The sequence below is a fragment of the Barbus barbus genome (genome assembly GCF_936440315.1).
Source record: "Barbus barbus genome assembly, chromosome: 1".
Classification (NCBI taxonomy): Eukaryota; Metazoa; Chordata; class Actinopteri; order Cypriniformes; family Cyprinidae; genus Barbus; species Barbus barbus.
Window position 1 is genome coordinate 46296937 of NC_136729.1, and position 21666 is coordinate 46318602.

The window sequence follows — 21666 nt, forward strand, 5'->3', positions numbered from 1 at the left end:
AGTGAGATCAAAAGAGGATTGGCAACATATACAGGAAAAAAAATATATATATCTTTTTTTTTTTTTTAAGAAAAAAAATAGAACGTATATGAAGAACTGAAAGCACAATAATAATACAAATCTATATATATATTTTTTAGTTTTTTTAAACTGTCAGGACTAAAAAAAATTATAATAATAAAATAATAAATGTCTATATATATAGTATGAAGAATAGTATTTAATATATATATATATATATATATATATATATATATATATATATATATATATATATATATATATATATATAATATTAATGATAATTGTATTTTAAAGTACAATTGTTCTATTCATAATTTTTTCATTTTCAAAAAATTAACAATTGAGCTTTATTTTGGTCTAAGCTTCTCATTTGTTGCCAAACATACACTTCTTATTAAAACTATAATGTTCAGTGTGTTTTACTATTTCACATGTACATTATAAGTGACTCAAACTCTCAGCACATACAGGAAATGAGTTTGATGATGAGATGCTGGAGAACCGTATCGTGAGCTGTCATGAGCTTCACTCCTGTATTTATTTAAAAGGCAGCCTTAGAGATTTCAGCTTTTATTTTTATGAAGCGTTCAGCGCTACACAGAAGTGTGTTGTGATAGTAGTCAGATTAATAAATATTAAAGCAGAAGCATATTAAATACGATGTTTGATTGTGTTGTGTTTTATGATGTGTTTCAGTGTAATTATATCGTGCCGTGTATCATCGTCATCATCATCTTCCTGTGTTTCCAACAAAAATCATACGTCTCTCCACCGAACCTGCCTGCCCTCATACTGCTGCTGTTGCTCTACGGGTGAGTGAGTGTGTGTGTGTGTGTGTGTGTGTGTGGTTTTATTTCATCTAGAAGTTACTAAGTTTGTGTGTGTTTCAGGTGGGCCATCATTCCAATGATGTATCCCGCCTCCTTCCTGTTCAGCGTTCCCAGCACAGCGTATGTGGTTCTGACCTGCATCAACCTCTTCATCGGCATCAACGGCAGCGTGGCCACGTTTGTCATGGAGCTCTTTGATGACCCGGTGAGACACAGACACACACACACAAACACACACACACACACGCACGCACGCACGCACACACACACACACACACACAGACTTACTGAAAGCCTGCAGTGGAAAACATTGTCAAATAAAGAACTTCTTTTTCTTTTAGTTTCCTTTATTTACTGACAGTGTGAAAGCTAGGAGGCTTATTTAAGATGTGCCAATGGAAAGTGTTCTTTGAGCCCATCCTGAGACTAAAGACACGTTCACACCGACTGTAATGAGAACTATATTAGCATCTGCACCTATAAAGATAGCTAAATTAGTGTCCACACCAACGGACAATAATGTTCTGTTTAGTTAGGACTGAACAAAAATTGTGATTTTTTTTTTCCTCATCAAAAAAATAAATCAATCAATCGATCAATCTAAATGTTTAAGATATGCGGGTTTATTTATTTGTTTGTTTTTGTAAGTCTACACAATCTGGCCCAAAATGTAAAATTTTACAATAAAAATAATGTGCCATGATGATAATAATAATGTTTATTGTTATTATTGTTATTATTACTTTTAACTATAAAGATTACAATATATATATATATATAAGGAAAACCTGGTTTTGTTGTGCGATAAACATGCAATATTTACGTGATTAGTTTTCTGTTCCTGTTTGTCATTAGTTGATTAGTCATTAATTTGTCCACACCTGTTTGTCTTTGGGTCATTATCTTTGTGTTTAGCAGTCATGTTGTGCCTATACACTGTTTTGTTGCCTGTTTTTGTCATCTTGCCTGTGAATTACCTGAGATTTTGTTTAATACCTTTAAAACTTTTTTGTGTTTTGTACTATTTTTGGACTTTTTCCATCTTTATTTGGACTCAACGTGACATACACACAAAAATACACGGCTGTGAAAAGTTGTCACGGTAGACGCCAATATAGTTATTCCATCATTTCAAAAGTTTTTTTGTTTGTTTTTAGTTTTTTGTCCAATGCACTGAAATAGTGTTGTTTTCATAATAAATGTGATATTTGCATGTTATGACTTCTTAAAGAAAACATAGCAGTTTGGTATTGTTCACATTGTTTCTAAAGCGTTTCATTCAGGGTTACAGTAATGTTTAAAGTTAAACTACAGTCGAATTTGCCAAGGCTGTTAGTTCAGATCAGCGCAAGTTGAATGATTTGTTTTAGTTCAGTTAATATTGAACTTTTAAAGTGCAAATAAACATACTTCATAATAAACAAACTTAATTATACTTTGACAAGTAGTTATGCAAATAAGTGCAACCATTTAAAATGAAACCTTAAAGACTACTAAATAATGTTTAATGTTTAGTCCTGTTAGTTGCTCTAAACTTGTATATAATTTCAAATATGTTACGCCATGAACTATTGAATCCAGTTTGTTCATGAATGAGATTTCTTGTTCAGCCGCTAAACACTGAGCTCGACTGAATGAAGCTCTTCAGATGTGTTTCTAAAGCTGAACTGTAAGTATGTTTGTGTGTATGATGGTGGATGTGTCTCACAGAGGATATGGGTCAGTGTGAATCCTGTGAGATTCTCTGTCTCTGGTGATGTATGAGCATGAGGTTTGTTCAGTAGTTGGCAACAAAACCGTACCATGATTTCTTCAGTGTGTTTGAAGAATCGCACACCGCTGGAGATGAATAGACTGCCGTCAAAACAGTGTTTTATCAACTTTACATTTGAGACTGAGATCGTATGGAGAGTGAGGATACAGTTCCACGCTGAAAACAGAGGGTTTTCACATCATTTCAAAACCATATGCTTTCATATTTCTGTGGAACACAAAAGGAGAAGTTTAGCAGAATGTTCATGTTGCTCTTTTCCATTCATTGACATAAAGCTGAAATATATATATATATTTTAAATAAGATAAAAAACAAACTTGAAAAACTAAAACATTTGAAATGTTGCCTTGGCAACTAACTGAAATAAAATAAGTTTAAGCTGAAGTATTACAATTAATATAATTTAAAAATAAAGTCAAACTAAATTGAAAAAACAACAACAATTTTTAAACAAAAAAAACAACAACTAAATGTTAAAATCAAAGCTATTTCAAAATATTACAATACTATAAGAGTATGTATTATACTAAAGCAAAAATGAGAAGATCACTATAAAACAAGGTTTCTGTGGGTCTTAAACAGGTATTTAAGTCTTAATTCGCTCTCTAACAAATCAAGGTCTTAAAATGCCTTACATTTGAGCAGAAAGTCTTACATTCATAGTCATGGACATTAATGTCATTAAATGTATTATGCACTGCTAAACATTTTTTTTTCTCTCAATAATGTCATGTTTTCCAACACAAATATCTAAACATGCTTAAATGAAGAAACATTTACTTGAGATGCAAAATGAAGATCTCGTTTCTTTGATCAAAAGCAAGTGAGTTTGTTTAAAACGAGCAAATATCTGTCATTGAGGGATGTGTAGAAGTTTTGCTAATAAAATACATTTACATTAAGAGAACATATTGATGTATTGTGTTACCTTGTATTCCTTAATTTCTTTACTTGCTCTTAAAAAGGGTACCTCTAAAGCCTCAAAAACCTCTAATAAAAGAATCCATGACACAATCAGTGAAGCAACATTTCATTCTGAAGAACCCAGTGTTTCCAATCTAACATTGCCTTTCTCTGTCCGTCTGTGTTTCTCTCCAGAATATAACCCGTATCAATGACATAGTCAAACAGGCTCTGCTGGTGTTCCCTCATTTCTGTTTGGGAAGAGGCCTGATGGACATGGCCACAAACCAGGCGATGGCCACTCTCTACCAAAACCTGGGTAAGACGTCCACATTCGGGGAAAGATCCTGAGATTTGAGAGGAAAGCTGATGTGTGTCTGTCTCTTTAGGTGAAGACCGCTTCGTAAATCCTCTCAGCTGGAACATGGTGGGCAAGAATCTGTTTGCCATGGCCATTCAGGGGGGCGTCATGTTCGGCCTGACCCTGCTCATCCAGTACAAGTTCTTCTGCAAACCCATGTAAGAAACACACCTAAAAGGGATATGAAAGTGAAAATTTGCAGTTTATTTACTCATCCTCAGGCCATCCAAGATGTAGGTGACTTTTTTTTTTCTTCAGCAGAACAGTAAAGAAGATTTATTTTAGCTGAAACTGTGGTCATTGGTGATTCATGACAATGGCTGCACAAAAAAGAAATCAGGCAACACAAAATTAATAACTGTGGCTCCTATATAGAAGATATATTGAGGTCTAATGAAGTGAAAGGATCAGTCTGTGCAAGAATCTGAACATTATTTACAACATTATTACTAGAGATGCACCGATCGACCGGCCAGGGACCGGAATTAGCCGGGTTTCCTCATGACCGTGACCTATTTGGGTATTGGGTGCTTTAGTAATATAATTGTGTACACATTACTTTATTGCGTGATTATGTAAACTGGTGAATGAGCCAGGTCATTGAAACAAATTGTCCGAAAGAAACAGTTCAAGAAAAATCATATTTCCCTGTTTGTATGAGACTCTGGATTACAGGTAATAATGTTGTAAATTACAATTAAAAGACTGATTGTTTCAGTTCATAAAAGCTCAATTTATCGTCAGCAGCCATAGGTATTAATTTTGTGTTGTCTGTATACGCTTTTTTGACTCTCAAAGTGATGGCAGCCATTGACTCACATTTTATGAATCTGCAAAGCTAAAAATCTTCTTTACTGTTCGACTGAAGAAGAAAAAAACACCTACTGTACATCTTGGATGCCCTGAGGATGAGTAAATGAACAGCACATCATCCCTTCATAAAAACCTGTGAATGTAGCTCTATAGTTGTTGCGCATCTTTACTGACTTTTACACATGATCCTGCCGTCTGCTCTGTGGTGTCGTACACACATCTTCACACACAGGTCGATAAAGTCACTACCGACATCTTCAGATGAAGAGGATGAAGACGTGGCTCTAGAACGTGAACGTGTGCAGCAGGGTGGAGCTCAGAATGACCTGCTCCGAATCTGTGACCTTACTAAGGTATTTCCTGTTCCTGTTACAAATTTCTGACTTCCTACTGTGAAAAGTGCCATAAAGCGTGCATTTTTGAGGACTCATAACAACAAATATAACATAACAAAACAAACATAAAATATTAGATCAAGTTAGCACAGAATCAACTTTGCGCCATCTAGTGGTTTAGAGGAAAACAATATCAAAGGCGCCTTTTACCCCGTTGTACCCTATATATTATTTTAAAGTAAATGATTTCTGTGAAAAGAACTTTTAAAAGCATGCTAAAGCTCTTGTTTTTCACGAGGGTTGTCTTGTATGTTCGTTTATATTCAGGACAGACGGTCGTAGTCCAGCTGTGTTAGCATGCAGATGTTCACAGTGATTAGGAGTGAGAGTTTAATTTGTATGATCTATAATCAGGCATCTCTGGGCTCTTGAGAGCAGCTGTCTGGGAATCACGTGCCGATCTGAGAGCAGACAGGTGTCAGGAGACCCTCAAACATCTCCGACCGGATTATACATGCGGATTTCATCACTTATTTAGCACTATAAACCTGCTATATCGTATTTGATACATAAAAGTCCTGTAAATGATCAATATGAGTTTATCAAGTAAAAGCTCTTTTAGTGTCATTTTCCAGATGTCCCCCTTGAGCTCGAGCCTCATGTCTCTTTTTGCTGTGAAATCTTTAGTGTTTTTTTTCAAGTAAATGTAAGAATATCTTTAATCATATTTCCAGATGAACACTTACTGGACTGAAGCAGCTCGGCTTTACTTGATTCTTCATTAATCATTTTATAGAAAAATCAGTGCGTCTCAAATCTGATCATCAGGATCTTTTGAGGAAGGTTTTTTTCATCATCGGATTGCATTGCATTATATGTTTGTATCATTCTCATCTTACTGAGACATACTGTATTATAGGAGATACAGAGTGACGACGGATATATCATATATATTCTGTTTGTGTGTGTGTGTATATATATATATATATATATATATATATATATATATATATATATATATATATATATATATATATATATATATATATATATATATATAAAATGTTGTCATATTTGTCATGATGTGATTATGCTGTGTTTTTTTTCCTCCTCCAGATGTACCGTGTGAAGAAAACTCCAGCCGTGGATAAAATCTGTGTGGGTGTTCCTGCTGCAGAGGTAAATCTCTCTCTCTCTCTCACTCACACACAGACACAAACACACACACACACACACACAGACACACACACACAGACACACACACACACACACACACTAGCACACTCACACACACACACTAGCACACTCACACACACACACTCACACACACACACACACACACACACACACACACAAAATGAAAACTTATTTTAAGCACTAATAAGAAGAAAGTGCCTCATTTTTAATAAGTGCACAAAGGTCTTTAAACAACTTCTGCCTCCATGGAATGACTTTCAGCAGATATATGCATTTAAAATTTGGCAACACAGACAGAAAATATTAATGAAATGATCTGTAACTAAATGTCTTTTCCCTGATTACCACCGGCCATCATTTATCATTATCAAGAAACTGTTCTTTTCATGAGGTCTATGTGAATAATGTAGTCACTGAATGATTGTGTGTGTTTGTGTTTTGCAGTGTTTCGGTTTGCTGGGAATCAATGGTGCCGGTAAAACTACAACTTTTAAAATGCTGACGGGAGATATCAGTCCGACGGCCGGAGACGCTTTCCTGAACGGATACAGGTGAGTCCCTCTGTCCATCACACCTGTCTGGACAATAACAGCTCTTCTAGTCATCTTGATGTTGATGTTTCCACTATTGTTCAGTGAAAGGAACACGCTTGATCTTCAAGAGTTTGTCAATCTCAGGAGGCCAAACATTGCAAACTAAACTAAATATAAATTTAACCTATAAATGAATAAATCATTAAAAAAATCCATCAGAGCGATACAATCTTCTATAAATCCTTCCTATAACTCAAAGAAAAATTGAATAATTCTTACAATAAACTGGGGTAACAGGGTTGAATGGTTGAGTTAAATGCAGTCAACACAGGGGCGTCATGCACTAATTATTTATTAGGGGGCAAGAGTGGGGGGGGGGGTCATGTGACACACAGCAGCCACAATAGCACTTATGCTTTGGGTTGCACACAAAAGCAAACCAAGCTTAATATTGCACTCTTTAAATTAAATAGTTTAATGCAGTGAGCTGAATATCTATTTAATGGATCATTTCAAAATTAGATTTCTTTTTTTCAATAATATACATATTTCCCATATATTAAAGGAATATATTTAATTTTCCAGCAATTAAGAACAATATTTATTGATCATTAATTTCTTACAATAAATTAGGCCAACAGGGTTGAATGGTTGAGCTGCATAATTAATATTGTTTTTAATGCAGTGAACTGAATATCAGATCATTTAATTTAATTTAATTATGTCGGATGAAAGATGAAACGGTGTAGACTTATGAGGAGTTTAAACTAGCTACTTTGATTAATTATATGTTAGATAAGTTTAACTAATCTAACTCGAGACAAAAAAAATGGGTTTGTGTCAGTAATGGCTCATTTTTTTGTGGAGCATGAACAGAGATGAGCGAAGGAGCGTAGGACCTCCTGTGCGTCTCTGTCTCCGACTGTCTGTCATTCATCTGTGAGACGAGCCGCTCATGTCCGAGGGGCGGGAAATGCAGCTGTCAATCACGTCACAGATAGTGAAGTTTACTTTCCCAGTTTGACGCTGGTGCTGCTGTCCTGAGGCTCAGGCTGACAGAGACGAGATGCATGACTTTATCTTTGTCTAAATATTTAGGATGTGGAAGAGGGGATAATAAAACAGCACAGTTTGTTGGTGATAAAGTGCTGGTTGTCATGCAGTTGCTAAGGTGTTTTGGTGTTGATCTTTCAGCATCCGCACTGACATGCAGCTGGTGCAGCAGAATATGGGCTACTGTCCTCAGTTTGATGCGATCGATGACCTTCTGACGGGACGGGAACACCTGGAGTTCTACGCACGACTCCGCGGGGTTCCCCAAAGAGAGGTTTCCATGGTAACACACCTTTAATCTTTCTATCTAAAACTTGCACTCTGTGTGTGTGTGTGTCTGTGTGTGTGTGTGTGTCTGTGTGTGTGTGTGTGTGGTTCATAGCCTTTCAGCAACAAAAACATGAAAGTGTGTGTCTGTGGTCTCACAAGTCTTTGATCCCATGCAACAGGTTAGCTTGTGCAAAATCCCTCTAATACACACACATCAAGGGTTGTTTTTCATTTTCAATATACTAATTATATATTTTTTAAATATCTCATTATACTGGCCATATATAGTATGGTTCAAAAGTTTGGGTTTGTTAAGATTTTATAATGTTTTTGAAAGAAGTCTCTTTTGCTCACCAAGGCTGAATTTATTTAATAAAACATATGGTAAAATCTGAAAAATTGTGTAATATTATTACAATTTAAAATAGCTGTTTTATATATGAATATCTGTTAAAGTGCAATTTATTGCTGTGCTCAAAGCTGAATTTTGTCCAGTTATCAGTCACATGATCCTTCAGAAATCATTATTATCAATGCTGAAAACAGTTGTGCTGCCCAATATTTTTGAGGAATATAAAATGTGAAATACATTTTATTTTTCAAGATTATTTGATGAATAAAAAGTTCAAAAGAACAGCATTTATTTGATATAGAAGTCTTTGCTCTCACTTTTAATGCATCCTTGATAAATAAAAATATAAATTTCTTTAAAAAAAAAAAAAAAATATATATATATATATATATATATATATATATATATATTGAGCCCAAACATTTGAACAGTAGTTTAGGTTATAATGTTTTTAAATGTAGTTTTACTTTTATTTTAGTAGGTTTCAGCAGTATGGCTTCTTTCTTTTTAGTTTCCTTTGAGTCTCATTCATTATTGCCATCTGTTGGTGTTTATTTTGTTCATTTCTTTCAGAAATATTAAATGTTTTTAAATTAATCATTTAATCTTAGTTTTAGTATTCAGTAATAACCCTGACACACACACACACACATATGGATGTGTGTAGATGGATATGCAGTGATATTCTCTCTCTCTCTCGGTCAGGTGGCTGAATGGGGCGTTCAGAAACTCGGTCTCGTCAAATACTCGGAGAAATCAGCAGGAACTTACAGCGGCGGCAACAAGCGCAAACTCTCCACCGCCATGGCTTTGATTGGCTGCCCTTCTCTCGTCTTCCTCGTAAGACACACACACACACCTGGCTCTCCAAATCACTTCAGCCGTCTCGTTCATACAATCAGCGCTGATTCGTCTGAGCTGATAAACGTGTCTGCGCTGCGGCTTCAGTCTGTGTTCATTCACACGCATTCGAATCCAAACATCAGCTATGAGCTACAACACACACACACACACACACACACAGGGCATGTTCCTGTGTTACTTTACTTACTTTACTTTTAGTCATTTACTTTTAGCCAAAGCGACTTACAAATAAGAAAAAGTAACTAAAACTAAAAGTTCAAAAACTTGTGTTAAAACTGTCTGTTTTGTTGTTGTGCATCGATGTAAATGTACAGCAGTGAGTAGCATGGTGTCAATGGGACACAAATGAGTGTGAAAGACTCAGATAGTGAATCGATCGATCTCAAAAGAGTGTGACATGAGTTTAGTGCCAATGATGCATTACTCTAATACTAGCTCTCTCAGACTATTGTCCACAACTATATTTAAAGGTCATATGATTTTGCCAGTCGTTTGTGATATATACATACTAATAATACTTTTGCACTGAACTTTCACAGTGAATTCTGGGATTGCCTGTATATCATTGATGATGAATAAGTTCATCTTTGAAGTGTTTTGTATTTTAAGCTCTAATGAACACGGCAAACTGTGCAGCACTGTCTCTACAAACATAAACTTGACTTGATTTCTTCAACTTTTAAAGGCCTTCATCAGACTATTGGCCAAAAATGTCATTTTAAAGAAATAAAATCAGGTTTATGTTTGTAGAGTGCTGCACTTTTTTTCTAGAATTTGACATTTTGATTGTATTTGTTTTTTGGTTATACCTCCTCTAGTGTTGAGCACCTGATTTTTAAGTTTTGGTTTAATGAATAAATCCGGTGAAAAAATGTCCAAGTACCTGTCTGAAATCAGCTCGAATGTCTGACCGAAATCAGACCGGAGAATAACTCAAAAACATGGAGGGATAAAGATGTGACGACAGCGAGGTGAGGTTTGTTTGAAAGTCAGAATCTCAATAAAAACTCAGTCTGATCCGCAGAGACAGAAATCACACAGACGAGTCCAGACCGAGCAAACCAGAGATTCTGACCACAAACAGAGTAGATACACCACTGCTCAAAAGTTTGGGATCAGAGAGATCTTATAATGTTTTTGAAGTCCCTTCTGCTCAATAAGCCTCCGTTCTGCACTTATTTGATTCACAATGTGGAAAAACAAATCTGTAATATTGTGAAATATTATTAGAATTTCAAATAGCTGTTTTCTATATGAATATATGTTAAACTGTTATTGATTGTGTAACACGGCAAAAGTTGTCAGTATATCACTGTGTTATATCACTCTGAATAGATAGAGGGATAGGTTCGACTCTTGGGAGGATAAAAATGAAATTTGGGCCAAATGGTATGAAGCTGCTAACAGCCAGCACATTTATTGTACATATAACAAAAAAAACAAATAATAGAAGAACAAATAAGTATTCTGCTGAATTGTCTCAACACAACACTGCTGAAATGGGAAAAATTTCATATTTAGTCCAGGTTGTGCATAACAGGTCAGAGAAAGCAAAGAAAGAGAAGAAGAAAAAGTCTTTGCAAGTTGGTGTGTGTGTAATGTAAGATGAATGTATGTATAAGGCCTTGTGTTATCCTACTACCCGGGTAGTGTGTGTATGAAGTAACAGCTTAGCTGTAATTGAAAAGAATCCCACGATGCAGACTGGTCCGAGCAGGCCGTTCACAGAATCACAGGGTCTGGCTCGCCATAGCTCACAACACCTCACAGTTGATCATGTCATCATGCAATAAAAAAACAGAGTTTGTAGAAATAACTTCTCGGTCAACATCAATATGAAATCCATGAACATACTCGTGCGTGCCAGCTGAAGAGGTTTTTTCTTCTCCTAATCTCTACGTCTCAGTTAGCGAATCCCTACAGGCAAACTACGGTACTGCATTGAACTTAAGTATAGAACAGTGTAAAACTCCAGGGGGTTACAGTTGCTTTGATCTGCAGCTGTATTTCCAGCATCATTACTCCAGTCTTCAGTGTCTCATGATCCTTTAGAAATCATTCTAAAAAAAACGTGATACATTTTAAATTTCTTTGATAAATAGAACGTTCAAAAGAACAGCATTTATTTGAAACATATATTTTTACTGTGTATAAAGTAAATTTGAACAGGAAAGGTTTTCAGATTAATTCATATTTATTTGTTTACTCGTATAGTGCATAAATAATTGTCATGAATGCTATGAAAACCTGTCAGTGTCTGTAAAGTTTGAGTTAATGTGCCGGTCACCGCAGCTCTATGTCTTGTTTCAGCTCGAATGCTGTGAAGGCATAAAAGCATAATAAATGGCACAGTAATAATTAAACGAGAGGCCTGTTTGACGCCCAGTGTCAGTCTTTTTATCTTTCCCATTCCAACATTAGTGTATATTCTGTCATCAGCGAAGAATATAAATGGCTTCTCCTTTAGTGCCTCCTTCAGCTATTATTAGACACAAATTAAAGACATGGCACATATCAGCAATAATTAATTCACTTTAATGTGCTGATTATATAGTCCACTAATGTGATGCACTGTAGAGCAAAATTATTATTTTTTTATTATATATATATATATATATATATATATATATATACACAAACATTAAATCACAGCTCAAATTCAAACATCTTGTTATCCAATACATATAAAAATACAAAATATAAGAGAGATAAAAGTTTGTATGACTATATTTATTTTCACATGTATATTTAAAATAAATTAAAATATAAAAATCTTGGTAAAAAAAACACACACATTAAAGAGATAAGTTGTATGACTTTGTATGATCTTCAGATGTAGTATTTATTTATTTAGTTAGTTAGTGTATTTTTTATGTTCATTTAACATAAAAAATGTTTTTTCAGCTTTTTTTCCAGTGGCCAATAATTAAAACTTGTCATTACAACAACTAAATAAATGAATGAACAAACAATACCTGTTTTTAACGCAGCACAGTACAGTAATAAAAGCTTGAGCCATTATTGAGAAGTGAAAATGTGATGTCATGTATGTACGTATCCGCTGCAGGTTGTGTTGATTGTTCGTTCGCACTGATTAATGTTTCTTCACACCCACAGAAATAATTATATGACTCTGGAGACTCAGACGCTTTACAGTTTAGCTGGTGTGAGCGCTAACAGTGCAAACACGGCTAACAGCAGAATATAAATAAAACAAACCTGCAGATTCAGACCGATTCTGAGCTGCTCTGGTCGGGAAATAGAAAGCCATTGGTTCAATGCTTCAGACCCGAGCCCGTCTTTTTTCCCCAATTCTCCCAAATCAGATTATAATAATACTGTTTCAGCTATTAAAATAGTTCAGTTTTGTATGTAATGGTAAAGTGATTATTATAATTTTTTTTAAGTTAATTTAGAAAAACGTTTGGAGCATTTTTTTTTTGTCGTTAAATATAAGTTTTAGTTTTTTAAAGTAACGACCAAGCGGCCAGCGGCATACAAGCTGATGCCTTTGTTTGATCTAAGCTATAGTCTATGGTTGATCAATTTAGCCTTCTCAAATCATCACAACTTGCCTTAAATAAAATCTATAGATATAACACAGTTCAAGCACATAATGTTTAGATGTTAAACCTAGATAAATGTACGCTGTATCCAATAATTTGTGCAGAGTTTGGAAGCTAAAGCGTGCTTTGCAGGACATGGAGATGCCAGCGCAATCATTTGCATTTTTTTCAGTTGATATTTATGCCTTAATTTTTGCTCATGAAGGTAAGAGTAATACATCATTCGGACCTGTAAAGGGTCTACTTTTATTTGTGTGCACTCACAATATCAACAAAATGTTGTGCTTTTATAAAATAAAGAAAACAAACATGATGAGCTTTCTGCCATCTCGGTCTTGAACAGGAGCGCTTCACACAAAAGAACCGAAACTCAGCGAATAGCCTACATGCCTCACAGACATGATAAATATATATATATAGAAAGCTTTAAAATAAAACTAATTAAAAACAAAATCTTTCATTATAATCATAATCATAATCCATAAATATGCATTTCTCTCTAAAGATGAGTCAGGATAGGCAACTTCATCCTTGTGAAACGATAAAACCCTAGTTTTTTTCGTAAATAATTCAAATATCTCCTTACTATTTCCCCCGGACACATTCATAATTACTTTTGCTGGGGCTTCGCGGCAAGCTTTAGCCTGTTGTGTGCGCTGACGGTACGCTCGCTGCTGCGGGACACTAAACGCCGTCGAGCCACTCTTGACCGTCGCGGCACGGACTCATGTTGTTTCCACCAGCGTGGCAATTTTTTTTCATCACTAATTGATGGATGTCTAAAATAAAAAAAGGAGAAGCCTAAAACAGGCCCGAGACCCGGCCCGCATCTGAACTATGACGTGAAAATTGGCCCGATCGAAGCCCATAGTTATCATGTTGCAAGTACAAAAATACCATTGTGTTGTTCAGTTGTAATGCATTAAATAATGATTTGATTTATAGCACCTTAAAGATGCCATAGAATGCATTGATATAATATTTTAAATTGCTCTCTGATATCTACATAGAAGGTATGTGGCTTAGGTAAGGGCGAAAAATCTCCAGAAACGGTTTTACATGTGCATTTACAACCCTAGGATTTCTCCCTAGAATGAAACGGTCTGTTATTGGCTTATTTGGAAGGGTCATGAATAATAATGAGCTCTGCTCTGATTGGCTGTTTCACAGTGCGGCTCATTTCAGTAGCTCACAGGAAGGAAACACAGGGAACATTTATATTTCAATACTTTCTCGCGCAGTTATATCGTTGGGTAATCATACTGTAAATAAAATGCGGGCATCAGGAAGCCACTATTATTATGTGGGGTATTGAAACTGTTTTCAAATGCACGATTGCTTTTTAGTTTCACTTTCACTTTCGAGATTTGCGATTGCACGTACTCTGTTTATACTATGGAGCGGCAGTACACAGTGTGCTCAGGAGCTCTCCTCACTCTGTTTATGTGGTAAGTGAAATATTATGTACTGTAATGTAACAGGCTACCGCTAGCAAGCAGTTAACCCCTTAGCAAACAGTAAAATGGCCCTTTAGTGCAGGGATGGGCAACTTCTGTCCTGGAGGGCCACTGTCCTGCAAAGTTTAGCTGCAACCCTAATCAAACACACCTGAACAAGCTAATTTCCATTCTATGGCACCTTTAATAAATAAATAAAAAAGCCAAAACACACCCAATGCACATTCTTTATTCATCATTATATTGAAAATATTGTTGAATTTTGTGTAGAAAAGGTACATCAACATATCACATTGACCGAAGCGACTTGAACCAGAGTTATTGTAGTTAACTAAAACTGAAATTATATATATATATAAATACATAAATACTCATAAATATAAACTTCCCAGGAGGAGAATAGTTAGTTAACAGTAATATGCATATTATCGCAAAGCTCTGATCTGATTGGCTGGAGTGGAAAGTGAGTGGCGCCTGTTTGTGGATTTCAGGAACATTTCAAACTCCACAAATAATAATAAATGCATGTGATCCTGCAAAAGTCAATCTCATTTAGTTTGTTTTGGTGAGTCTTCTTACATTTATTTGTGGATTTAAAACTCTTCTCACCCATAAACCGACGCCTGAAAGAAAACCTGAATAAAAATATGATTTGAACTTTATGAATTGCATTATTAATCATTTCTACCTAGTCTCTGAAGGGACGTTTTTCTTTGAGATGTATTTAGGGACAGTTTTATAAGTACAGCTGACGCACACACAGAGCAAACACAGACACACAGAGATGAGAGAACATCCTTGAGGATTAAGGATAAAATGAAGAGCCGAATAACGATAGAAAAGATTAAAGAAGACAGGACTCGAGGTCACTCGCAGGACATTTTTTATGTATTTCCAGGCAGATTTAGCATTCGGCGCACACACACGTCTCTGTTTGCTGGCATTAAAATCTCATTCCGCCTGACGGAGACTCGTATGAAATAATCCACATTCATAACCCGCAGAATAACTCCTGATTGGCTCTCTGCGGATGCTAATTAAAGGCAGCATTACGAGGCAGGTGCTCTCAGCGTGTCCGTCCCGCTCCGAATCAGCGCAGAGGACAGAGCGATCATCATGTAGTCAATCTGTCATGCGAGGTCATCATAGCTTTATATAATGTACAATTGTGTTTGGAATCACATACTAACATGCTGCTCTTTTTACAGCAGCTAAAATAAGTATTGAACACGTCACCATTTTTCTAAGTAAATATTTCTAAAAGGTGCTGTTGGCTTGATAACAACCCAAGCAATCCATGCATACATGACGTGTCCAACACTTATTTTACCCACTGTATGTATACTGTGTATAGTATGCAAATTTGACCTATTAAACATGCAAAACAATATTTATTAGATGCCACTCAATAATTTGCATATGCAGTGTAATGAGGTCATGTGACTGTGCTTAGTTGTATCATAAGGCTGTTTGAAGTGTTTCTCTTTGCATTATGCTTTCTGATCTACATACTAGATACTGTGTGTGTGTGTGTGTGTGTGTAGGACGAGCCCACCACTGGTATGGACCCGAAAGCCCGGCGTTTTCTGTGGGACTGTATCCTCAGCGTCATTAAGGAGGGCAGATCTGTTATACTCACCTCTCACAGGTAACGAACAAAAGATATAAATATATCTATTTGGTTTTTAAGTTTTATTGTATTAACTTTAAGTTATTTTTGTACTTCAACTTAAACAAAATGAAAATGATGAATGTTTCCTTGGCAGCTAGTTGATACACAATTCATTTGTTTGGCTTTATTTTTTATTCAGTTAATGTTGGAACATAAATACATATAATACACTGTTATATTGTAACATAAACGGTTATTATAATTGGATCTTATTTAATATAAATTCCTGTTTTTTATTGTAAAATCTGTGTTTTATTCTTACCTAGCTGCTTGGATGTGACATTAAATCTGAGTTTGGTTCCTCTGCAGTTATTGAGCATGATTTTTTGATGAATGGAGAGCTAATGTGAATTAAAAAAAAGATTAATCTTATAAATCAAACACTATTATAAATTATATATACATATTATGTGCATGTAAATCACATGGATATTTAACAAAAGTCCTCTTCTGTGTATTTGACCTCGTTTCTAGCTCATTCCTCATCAGCTCTGACACATTTCTCATATTCCTCTGGATAAAAGCTTCTGCTGAACGCATGAATGTAAATGTTATTGTGTAATTCAGCAGCTATATTTATCGTGTCAGTTTCTGAGTCGTCTTTCTCCGCATCAGCCAGCGATAATGACGCAGCCTGACGAATCCTGGCAACAAGACACCAATTTAGAGTTTTAGCTGATGTTCGTTTGTCCCTGGTTTGGCAGCAGATGAGTTTGTTTGTGTGACTGTGTCTCATTGGCCGGCTGCGCAGGTGAAAGGCTTTCATGAGCTTCATAATGAGTCTCATTTGAATGCGGTTGGAAGCAGATCCTGAGCTCTGGGGTTTCTGATGCTTTGAAGGTGTTTCTCAAGAGATTCATGCTGAGGAACGGCCAGAATTAGAGCAAAATAATCTGGAAACCTGCCCTAATGCGGTAAATGTGTGTGTGTGTGTGCGTGTGTGTGTGTGTGTTTTCAGCATGGAGGAGTGTGAAGCGCTCTGCACCCGCATGGCCATAATGGTGAATGGACAGTTCAAATGCCTGGGAAGCATACAGCACCTGAAGAGCAGGTGAGTGTGTGTATGTGTGTGTGTGCACTCTAAAAAAAATGGTGCTATATAGCACTAATAATGGTTCTTGGCTCGTAATCATAAGGCAACCACTTTTGGTGTTATATAGCACCATATCTTTAAAGGTGCTATACAGCACTTTTGTCAAATGGTGCTATGTAGAACCATAAGATGTGCCGTATTTCTTCAACACAAATGGTGCTAAACAGCACCAACAGTGGTTCTTTGGCTCGTAAAGAGCTTAACAGGTTCTTTGTACGGCAGCGAAGCACCTTAATCACCCCAAAGAACCATTGAAGAACCACTGAAGCACCAAGATTTGGTGCTATACATGCTATACATATCCCCTATGATTATGAGTCAAAGAACCACTTTTAGTGATATATAGCACCATTTTTTTTAGAGCGTGTAAGAAGTTAAGGCTCAGTTCATAAGTGTTGATTTTAATTGAACAGACAGGATATGCAGTCAGAATTTGAACTGGAATGACTGCAGTTCAATTAAAAGGAGTTTTTGACCAAATAAAAAGTTACATCTCCAATTAGGCCTAATTATTACTTCATTTTTTTCTTTAAACATTATTTTTGTCTTGTTTGTGTAAAACTAACATCTGAATATCCTTCAAACTAGATCGGTTTACTTGAGAAGCAAATTTGTGGAAGATAATGAGAATCGTTTTCAGAGAAACAAGGAGAAAAATGTCAGTGTGATGAGAAAAATATGCTTAATTCTTGATATCTCTGAACACAAGTCTGATTATTTTGCTTCTCAAGCATGTTTATCTCTGAATTTAGTTTGTTCTCTACTACTATTACTGTAGAAACACTGATTGTTTTTTTTGTTAATTTAGTCTTTGAATTCTCTAATTTGGACCTACTTATGTGCACTACCGTCTCAGGTTACGTATGTAACCCTAGTTCCTCGAGGGAACGAGACGCTGCGAGCGAGAACGCTAGGGGAACACCTTCAGCGTGAGCGGCTCTGAATACCATGTGCAACCTATCCAATGGATAGGCGAGACGTCAAGGACGGGATGACGTAATGACCAGCTGGTATAAAAGCATGAGCGGTGAAACCGGCGTCAGCTTCTAGGAATGAAGCAAATGCTTGCAGGGATGCCAGAAGTGTGGCATCGAGACGCAGTGTCTCGTTCCCATTGGCGAGGGCAGCGGAGAGAACTCATAGGCAGTGTTGATAGCACAATCACAATCCACAATCCACCGACTGAGGGTCTGCTTTGTAGCAGGCAGACCCCTCTTATGGGGACCGTAGAAAACTAGCAATTGGTCCACTCTTCTCCGCATGGCAGCTCTGTGGACGTATGCATCCAGTGCTCGCACTGGACACATACAGTTATGCTTTGCTGGTCAGGCCTGCAGTACAACTGGCCGTACTGGAGGCCTCAGCCTCAGCACACCGCGGAGGAAACATGTAACTAGGGGGTGTCTACCCACTGATTGCCCACCAAGAGAGGTGTGGTAGGCCGAATTGCCGCCAGGTAATCCTTCAAGTTGGAGTGGGTCAACCCTGCGGAGAGTCGGGCCTGCAGGAACTCCAGAACTGTACCAATCGGGCAGTTAACTGGGCCGAGCTGGCGATCTCTGCACCATGAAGTGAAAAGTTTCCACTTCAAGGCGTACAGTTTCCTTGTTGAGGGAGCTCTGGATTGGAGGATGGTCTCAACAACGTCAGCTGAGAGACCGGAAGCAATGAGTTGCGCCCCCTCAGGGGCCACCCCCATGGAGCTGGATGAGTTAGAGAGTACCAGAGGGGACATTGCGCTGTCTCCTGAGCAGCGAAGCGGGTCCACCTGTGCCTGGCCAAACACTCTCCAAATCTGCTTCACCACCTTGAGGTGAAGCATCCATTCCCCGGACCTCGGCCCCTGTCTCGACAGGATGTCTTCTCCCACATTGAGATGCCCAGGGATATACACTGCTCTCAGTGAGAGGAGTTTGCCCTGGGACCACACAAGGATCTGGTGCACCAGCCTGTACAGGGGGCGCAACCACAGACCTCCTTGGTGGTTGATGTAAGAGACCACCGCTGTGTTGTCGGTGCACACCAACACATGGTGATCTCTTAGGTCCAGGAGAAAGTGTTTCAGAGCCTGAATCACAGCCAGCATCTCCAGGCAATTGATGTGCCACGTGAGATGGCGACCACTCCACAGACCGCGGGCAGGGTGGCCACCCATGACCGCACCCCAACCGGTGAGGGACGCATCTGTCGCTAGCGTTATGCGACGACACGAAGCTCCCAACACCGGGCCCTGAGACAAGAACCAAGGTTGTCTCCACATATCTAAGGCACATAGGCACTGCCGCGTGACCTTGATCATGCAAAGTGCGTTTCCCCTCTGGAAGAACCCCTTGGTCTTGAGCCACCACTGTAGGGGCCTCGTGTATAGCAGGCCAATAGGTATCACGATGGACGCAGCTGCCATCAGACCCAGCAGTCTCTAAAACTGCTTGTCAGTGAGTGACTGGCCTTCTTTCAGTCTCCTGGCTGCCATGAGGATCGAGCGGGGGACACATGTGCCTGCATCGTGGTCGAATCCCACACCACACCAAGATAAGTGGTTCTCCGTAATGGAGAAAGCACACTCTTCTTGGCGTTCAGTCTTAACCCCAACACTTTCATGTGAGCGAGAACAACATCTCGGTTCAACTTTGTTCAACTGAAGCAGATCTAAAATGGGACGCAACCCTCCATCCTTCTCTGGAACTATGAAGTACTGGCTGTAGAACCCAGACTCTCTCTTGAGGAGGACCACCTCGATGGCCTCCTTCCTTAAGAGAGTATCTACTTCTCGTTCCATTACCAGAGCCTGCTCAGGACCCACCAGAGTGGGATTCATCCCGTTGAATCGAGGCGGAGGAGAACCGAACTGGATTCTGTAGCCTCTCTCTACAGTGTGCATGACCTATGGAGACACATCTGGCAGTAGTTTCCATGCTGCCAAATAGTCTACTAAGGGAACCAGTCTCTCGAGACTGGCCTCTGGTGTAATCAGTAGCTCCACTATGTCTCCGGGCAGAAGAAACTGAGATTTGTGCTCACTGGAACACCGTAACATAACAATAATCCACAAGTAATCCACACCACTCCAGCCCATCAGTTAATGTCTTAAGAAGACAAAAGCTGTGTTTGTAAGAAACAAATCCATCATTAAGATGTTTTCAACTGAATCGGGAGAGAAATCTGCACAGATCAAGCACCGTTTACAAGACAAAACAGTTGATGTGAGAGACAACAGGGGATGGACTTTTTTTTTTTAGCCAGAAGTGACAGTTAGAATTTAAAAACATCATAATTGTGGATTTGTTTGTTACAAACATGCAGCTTTTGTCTTCTCGAGACGTTAACTGATGGACTGGAGTGGTGTGGATTATTGTGGTGTTTTTATCAGCTGTTTGGACTCTCATTCTGACGGCACCCATTCACTGCAGAGCATGCATTGGTGAGCAAATGATGCAATGCTACATTTCTCCAAATCTGATGAAGAAACAAACTCATCCTAATCTTGGATGATCTGACAGTGAGCACATTTTCAGCAATTTTTCATGTTTGGCTGAAATATTCCTTTAACAATTTTTTTGTACTGCGTTCAATCATCACTCGATGTCCTGTTTCAGGCCTTACATTTAATATGTGCCTGAATTTATCTGCTCCCTCTCTCTCTCTGTGTCTCTCGGTTGTAATTAATGATTGTGGAGGTGTGGGCATTAATGAGTGAAGAGGCAATTAAGAGCAGCTCCCTTGATGGAGCCTCCCCTCTCTCGCTCTGCTTTATCTTTTCTTGTTCATGCTGTCTAATGGAGCAAAGCAGTAGGACAAGATCTACAGCTCTCCATAACACGCCGTCTGCAGGCCTTCCTCATTCAGTCCTTCCTCTCTTCTTTCCCTTCCCGTCATCCCGTCGGTCCTCCTGCGGCGTGTTTCTGCTGCCATCTGTAGGACGGCGTCTCTCACGCTGCGTTCACTTCCCTCACACACTCAGCAGGGAACACACTTCATGTCATCAAACACAGACCTCGCTCGACTCGCACAGATTGAAGGTTTGCGGTGCACGATCTGCTCATGTAAATAAACATAACTGCCTATATTTGAAGTGACGGTGTAAAGGAATGCTTCTCTTTAAATAGATGGTCTTATATTTCCCGAAAATGTGGTGTTGTCACTGTCAGTGAGTTCTGATCTTTTGTATGGCTCCACTCATCCTGTGATTGATACAGCAAAGCAGAGATGACTTTGTCTCCGCTGACATTTGAATGTTCATTCATCTTTATAGTGAGGGTGTGCTGCTGTAGGTGTTTTGAGTGAATGAGTTGTGCTCGATGTTATTTCCTCACCCTCATTTATTAAAAACAAATGCAGTGACAGTTTGGAGATAAAATAAAAATAAAAATAAAAAACTGCAAATTTGTTTTGTTAGCAACTCCAAATCTTATCCAGTTTTTTGTTCTAAACAAAATATTTATTTCTGTGATCTGCAGCTGTATTTTCAGCATCATTACTCCAGTCTTCAGTGTCACATGATCTTCAGAAATCATAATAATATACTGATTTACTGATCAAGAAACATTTCTGATTATTATCTATGTTGAA

General features: G+C 37.9%; 1 protein-coding gene across 1 annotated transcript in view; it reads left to right on the top strand.

Annotated features, from left to right (window-relative positions):
* The window catches only part of LOC306872514 (phospholipid-transporting ATPase ABCA1-like), a 151931-nt gene that overhangs the window by 122404 nt on the left and 7861 nt on the right, over positions 1-21666 (top strand). Inside the window, exons 38-48 of the mRNA XM_079421115.1 lie at positions 721-836; positions 915-1059; positions 3727-3850; positions 3921-4050; positions 4938-5058; positions 6157-6219; positions 6682-6788; positions 7965-8106; positions 9151-9285; positions 15877-15980; positions 16963-17055. Of these exons, the coding sequence (XP_079277241.1) occupies positions 721-836; positions 915-1059; positions 3727-3850; positions 3921-4050; positions 4938-5058; positions 6157-6219; positions 6682-6788; positions 7965-8106; positions 9151-9285; positions 15877-15980; positions 16963-17055 (1280 nt within the window). The remainder of the gene's footprint in view (positions 1-720; positions 837-914; positions 1060-3726; positions 3851-3920; positions 4051-4937; positions 5059-6156; positions 6220-6681; positions 6789-7964; positions 8107-9150; positions 9286-15876; positions 15981-16962; positions 17056-21666) is intronic.